Genomic DNA, 5,654 nt, shown 5'->3' with positions numbered 1-5,654 from the left:
TTATAAAATTATCCTGTTTTTTTGAAAAAAAAAAACCTCTCTTATCAAACAACCAAACATACTGTGGGAGAAATCCTCAACGGCTTCTTTTTGGGTACAATGCAGCACCAAATCAAACTGGCGAGGGTAAAATCTCACAAAAGACGAGCCCTTTTGTTCGAAAATATGACCGTTACTCCCCCACATGTACATGCCACGTCATTTCTGGGCCATAGCCTCCTCGTAATTCGCGTCGGGTGGGACTTGGGCTCCCTCCCCCATCACACTTCCCGAAACCTACTCTCACCGTCTCCAAAAACACACAGAGTGAGAGAAAGAGGGAGAAAGGAAGGCGAACTCATCTAAATCTATCAATAACCTCTTTGAAACCAACCATAGCCGTCCGATTTCCGACAGACGCCATGTGATCGACGTGGCACAGGAAAAACAGGACAAACTCCTGCTCCTCACCCTTGGGCCCCACAACACCCCCTCCAACCTTACTTTATATAAAAGCCCCTTTCTTTTCAATATTCTCCTCGGCATTAATTCGACTAATAACTCATCTCCTCTCCTCTCCTCTCCTCTCCTTGGTTGCTCCCAAGTACTGCAACCAGCTCTCCCGTTCCCATTTAAAGCCCAAATCCCACTCCCCATTTGCTTTCCCCTCTTCAAAGAGCGAGCTTTCCCACTTCAAACTGAAGTGATTACTACGAGATTTCTTCCTCTTTTCTTATTTTTTGCGATGCGTTTGATTGGGAGAAAGGGATCTTCTTCTTCTTCTTCTTCTTCTTCTTCTCTTCCTTGCAAAGGGAGGTCGATGGCCGTGCTTCTTCTCTTCCTACTGGCGATCTCGGTAGTTAATGCTGATGAAGGTGAGGTTTTTCTTCTTCCCATGGTGTAAAAATCTCATCTTTTTTTGTTTCGTTCCACTGGGAATATGGACTTATTCTGGTATCATTTGTTCATAGAATTAGGTATTATTTCTTCTTTACTTTTTAATATTTTTTCCTTGTGATGTTTATTTGACACTGGTCCTTTTATTCCAAAGTGGGAAGCGATAATATATTTATTTCTTTTATCTAGTATCTTTTTTTTTATTTTTATTTCTCATCTCATGGCAGATGTTACTAGTTACGAGGCATTTGCTATTGTACCTTAATGACGAATATGCCCTTCTTGAGCTATTTCCTTCTCCCAAGTGTTAATGGGTTGAATGGGAATTTTCTCATGGTCTTGTTGACTCAATTTTTATAGCTTTGGGGGCCCACCGAGTCCTTCTCCTGGTTACTCTTCTGTGTCTCACTCGCTAGTCTCTACCTTTTGTTTGTTTTTGACATCCTGTTGGATTTTAATTGCATCTTTGTATCTTATGCGAAAGCGACTGTGCGATATCCCTCTTCGGGTCCCACGGCGTCCGCATAGATCTGCTTTCTATACTGTTTGTTCGCATAGATGCCCCCTCCTCCCCTCTTTCGAGGGAACACTCCGTACCAACCTCAAGCGCACCCTTCGTGATGCTCCCCAGCTGGACTTGCTTCTGGTGTTCCGCCGGAACTTCTCTGCGAAACTTTTGAATTCAAAAACTAGTTTCAAACTTAAACCCGCGCAATGCCTTGCTGCTGCTATAGGTGCGCAGCCAGCTAACCCCTCCCCGCGCTATTTAGCAGGAAGGCGTACTCTTTCTTTAGGCATTTTTAAACTCAAATCGTCGTTGCTAATTGTAGGCATTTGGAGCACAATTTAGTGCCGTTGACTAGTGCTTCGCATTGAAGCGGACCCTTCCGGTCTCCCTGTTCGGTACATTGCGCATCGTTCTGTAAGGCGCAATGTAGTAGCATAATGCATCGTTGACTAACTTAAGCGTACTCGTTGGGTTACAATTCCATTCCATTGCATTCGTTATTTATTTCGTTGGCTAAAATGCCCCTCTTCTGTAATGATTTACGTATATTTACATGCATGCATGGATGCAGGTGCATACATCGGCGTCAACATCGGCACATCGCTCTCCGCCATGCCCTCTCCGACCCAGGTGGTGGCTCTCCTTCTCTCCCAGCAGATACGTCACGTCCGCCTCTACGACACCGACCCGGCAATGCTCGCCGCCCTCGCCCGCACCGGCATCCGCGTGACCGTCTCCGTCCCGAACGAGCAGCTCCTCGCCATCGGCCAGTCGAACGCCACCGCTGCCGCCTGGGTCTCCCGCAACGTCGCGGCCCACTTCCCCGCCGTTAACATCTCTGCCATTGCCGTTGGCTCCGAGATCCCCTCCTCCCTTCCCAACGCCGTCTCCCTCCTCGTTCCGGCCCTCCGCTTCGTCCACTCTGCCCTCGTCGCCGCCAACCTTGACAAGTACATCAAGGTCTCTACCCCGCTCTCCTCCTCCATCATCCTTGACTCCTTCCCGCCATCCCAAGCCTTCTTCAACCGCTCCCTCGACAGCGTCATGACTCCCATGCTCAAATTCTTGCAATCAACTGACTCCTACCTCATGCTCAACGTCTACCCTTACTACGACTACATGCAGTCCAATGGGATAATCCCGCTGGATTATGCGCTATTCCGCCCACTCCCGCCAAACAAGGAGGCAGTTGATGCTAACACTCTGCTTCACTACACCAACGTGTTTGATGCCATCGTTGATGCAGCCTACTTTGCCATGGCATATCTTAATGTGACTAATGTGCCGATTGTCGTGCTAGAGTCTGGGTGGCCGCACAAGGGCGATCCCTCTTCTGAGCCCGATGCTACCCCCGACAATGCTGATACTTACAACAGTAATCTTATCCGCCATGTGCTTAATAGCACCGGAACCCCTAAGCACCCGGGTGTTCCAGTGCCGACTTATATCTATGAGCTGTATGATGAGGACCAGCGTCCTGGGGCCTTGTCTGAAAGGAACTGGGGGCTTTTTGATGGAAGTGGATTGCCGGCGTACACGCTGCATTTGACAGGGTCTGGAGTGCTGTTGGCGAATGATACCACAAACCAGACGTATTGTATCGCGAGGGATGGGGCGGATGAGAAGATGCTGCAGGCGGCATTGGATTGGGCATGTGGACCGGGGAAGGTTGACTGCTCGGTGCTGATGCAGGGGCAAGCTTGCTATGATCCGGATTCGGTGGAGGCTCATGCTTCTTATGCGTTCAATGCATATTACCATGGAATGGGGATGGGGTCGGGTACTTGCTACTTCAATGGGGTTGCTGCCATCACCACGACTAACCCGAGTAAGATACATGCACTGCTATATTTTTTTGTCACGGTCTTCTCTGTTTCTGGTTTTATCACCCTTTCCTCATTAAGCATTTGTTATGATTTAATTAGGTTTGCGCATCATAGTATGCCACCAAAATTGGTATCTTCATAATTTGAATATAATAGGAGACTGATTGAACTTAAGAGATTCCAAATTAGATGTTGTCACATGCATTTCTTTTTTCATATTATCAGATAAAGAACAGAATCAAGCTTGTTTCAGTAAGCTTACTAACTGAATATGTGCTAACCTTGTTTGTATAGATAAAAGAACACGTACTAGTTTGAGTTGTCATATGGATAGTTTTACCTATAAATTGGCTAGGTATTATTGAAGTATGTCCAAGATGAAGTGTATAAATTACTAAATGCCAACTGACATATCCGAATGCTTTCTTTCCTCGCAGGCCATGATTCTTGTATATTTGCTGGAAGGTATGTGTCTTTCCTTGCTCACATCAGTACTTCTGCTTCTCATTTAAACAGTCTTCTTTTTAGTTGCATATTATTCTCTAATGACTAGATTCGAAGCAAAGCCATATTCAGTGATTTAAAAGCCTTCATAGCCTATCTAGACATTTTCTACTCTTTTGATTCTATCTTAAGATAAAGGAAGCATAATAGTAAGAAGTCAGTTGTGTGACAGTGCAGCAACCGAATTTGGAAGCACATTGTTCATTTGTAGAGAATGATGGTCAGATTTTTTTAAAGTAAGATGTGATATTCATTTGGTCAGACATGCTCAACTCATATTTGAAACAACTTAAGCTTGACCAATATATATGTATGTATTAATTGAATTTAGTTAAATATTTGATTTGATTTTACAAAGTATAGAGTATAGACTATCCAAGATTCAATTTAAGCTTGATTCAAATATGACTTAGGCTTGAATTTGCTTAATTATAAAGCAGCTTGAGCTCACAATAAGCTCCAATTGAAAATAATCTATCCAAGCTTAATGCTTTGGCTTAGGGTCGAAATTAATTTCAAACCAAGCTTGAACAGAGCTCAGCTAGATCAAACTAGGCTTAATTACACCATTACATCACTGAGAATTTCACAATCAGTTGGCTTGAAGTCAAAGTAATGTTTGTCTTCCAAATGCAAATATTGGTTGAGAATTCAAATTCTATTATGCACATTTCTCTTCGCCATTTATCCTCCATATACTTTATCTTCTTTGAAAGTGGTTAACTAAGAACTTTGTTTTTCTTGTTCAGTGGCGGTAAGAATGGCACCTTGTTCAACAGCACATCATTGGCTCCTTCTGCAAATTCCACGTCAACCGATTCCGGCTCTCCACGCACTATTTTTGACACCATATCGCTTGTCCAAGTCATTGGTGTTCTAGTGTTGAGCATGGTTTTCTTGTAGGGTATTTTGATCTCTCTCTTTTTGTGTTTGAGCAGTCTATTTTGAATCCTGGAACTCTCTTGGGAAATTGGATTAAAAATGGGTTACGCACACCCAATTTTGTTCTCTACTCAGGTTAACTGGCTCTCATTGAAATTGGGTTCTTTTCTTTCCCTTTTCTTTGGTTGTCTTCTACGTTGGGTGTAGCGAAATCTTTGTACAAAGCTAAGCAGTTGGTGCTGCAAGAGCCAGACTTTCATGTTCAAAGGTTCATTCATGTCATCTGACTTGCTATTACTGCTCCTGCATGCTTCCATAGAGTACACTCACTACATTATATGGGATTTTATTTTTATTTTTCGTTTTTTGTTTTTTGCATGTATACTCCAAAAAAATCTCTCATCTCTTTGTTGATACTTGTATGTATAATTTTTTAAACAAAGATATTGCATGTATATCTTTAAATTTCTTCAACTTTTATACATTTATTTACTGGAGTAAAAACACAGTTAATTATTAATTTTGCAAATGAAGCCTTTTTTGATACTATGGGGATGGGTGGTTGGTCAATACTTATTGGTTGTTTTTAAATATAACTTAATAATAACTCGTAATTATTGTTTGCTTTTAAATTAGACAATACTTACATCCCCATAGACGCCATAACACAATGTGTTTCATTCACTCCACTATTAATTATTTATTAATAAAATAATTATCTTAATTTTTAGTACTACAAGAAGATAGTTATAATATTTGATGTCGCACATTCTCATAGTCTACCCACGCCATCTAAGTTTTTTTTTTTTTTTTTTTTAAAATTCTGGTGTATTATTTAAACAATAACTTAACTTATAAAATATATTGTACTATCTAGAAATTTATAAGACAGTCACTTTATTATATTGATGTTGGTTTGAATCAAGCCCTCGCCAGTATGAATCCATGGCAACACGAAGAACAACAAAGAATAATACTATAGAAATTCTTTTTGTGACTTACCTAATATGAACAACAAAGGATCCTCCACAATTATAAAATGACCTTAGAACTCCAGG

The 5,654-nt window shown here is 41.8% G+C and overlaps 1 protein-coding gene across 1 annotated transcript; it reads left to right on the top strand.

Moving 5' to 3' along the window:
- Positions 1–532: 532 nt before the first annotated feature.
- Positions 533–4,878, top strand: LOC140787453 (glucan endo-1,3-beta-glucosidase 3-like). Its single transcript, XM_073136368.1, has 4 exons — positions 533–854; positions 1,956–3,212; positions 3,648–3,675; positions 4,464–4,878. The coding sequence occupies exons 1-4, from the start codon at positions 725–727 to the stop codon at positions 4,615–4,617; spliced, it is 1,569 nt and encodes a 522-aa protein (XP_072992469.1). The 5' UTR covers positions 533–724; the 3' UTR covers positions 4,618–4,878.
- Positions 4,879–5,654: the final 776 nt, after the last annotated feature.

Source organism: Typha latifolia, chromosome 4 (genome assembly GCF_019914945.1).
Source record: "Typha latifolia isolate L0001 chromosome 4, TyphaL0001v2, whole genome shotgun sequence".
Taxonomy (NCBI): domain Eukaryota; kingdom Viridiplantae; phylum Streptophyta; class Magnoliopsida; order Poales; family Typhaceae; genus Typha; species Typha latifolia.
The sequence above is the reverse complement of the archived record's forward strand: the minus strand, read 5'-3'. Positions and strand labels throughout refer to the sequence as shown.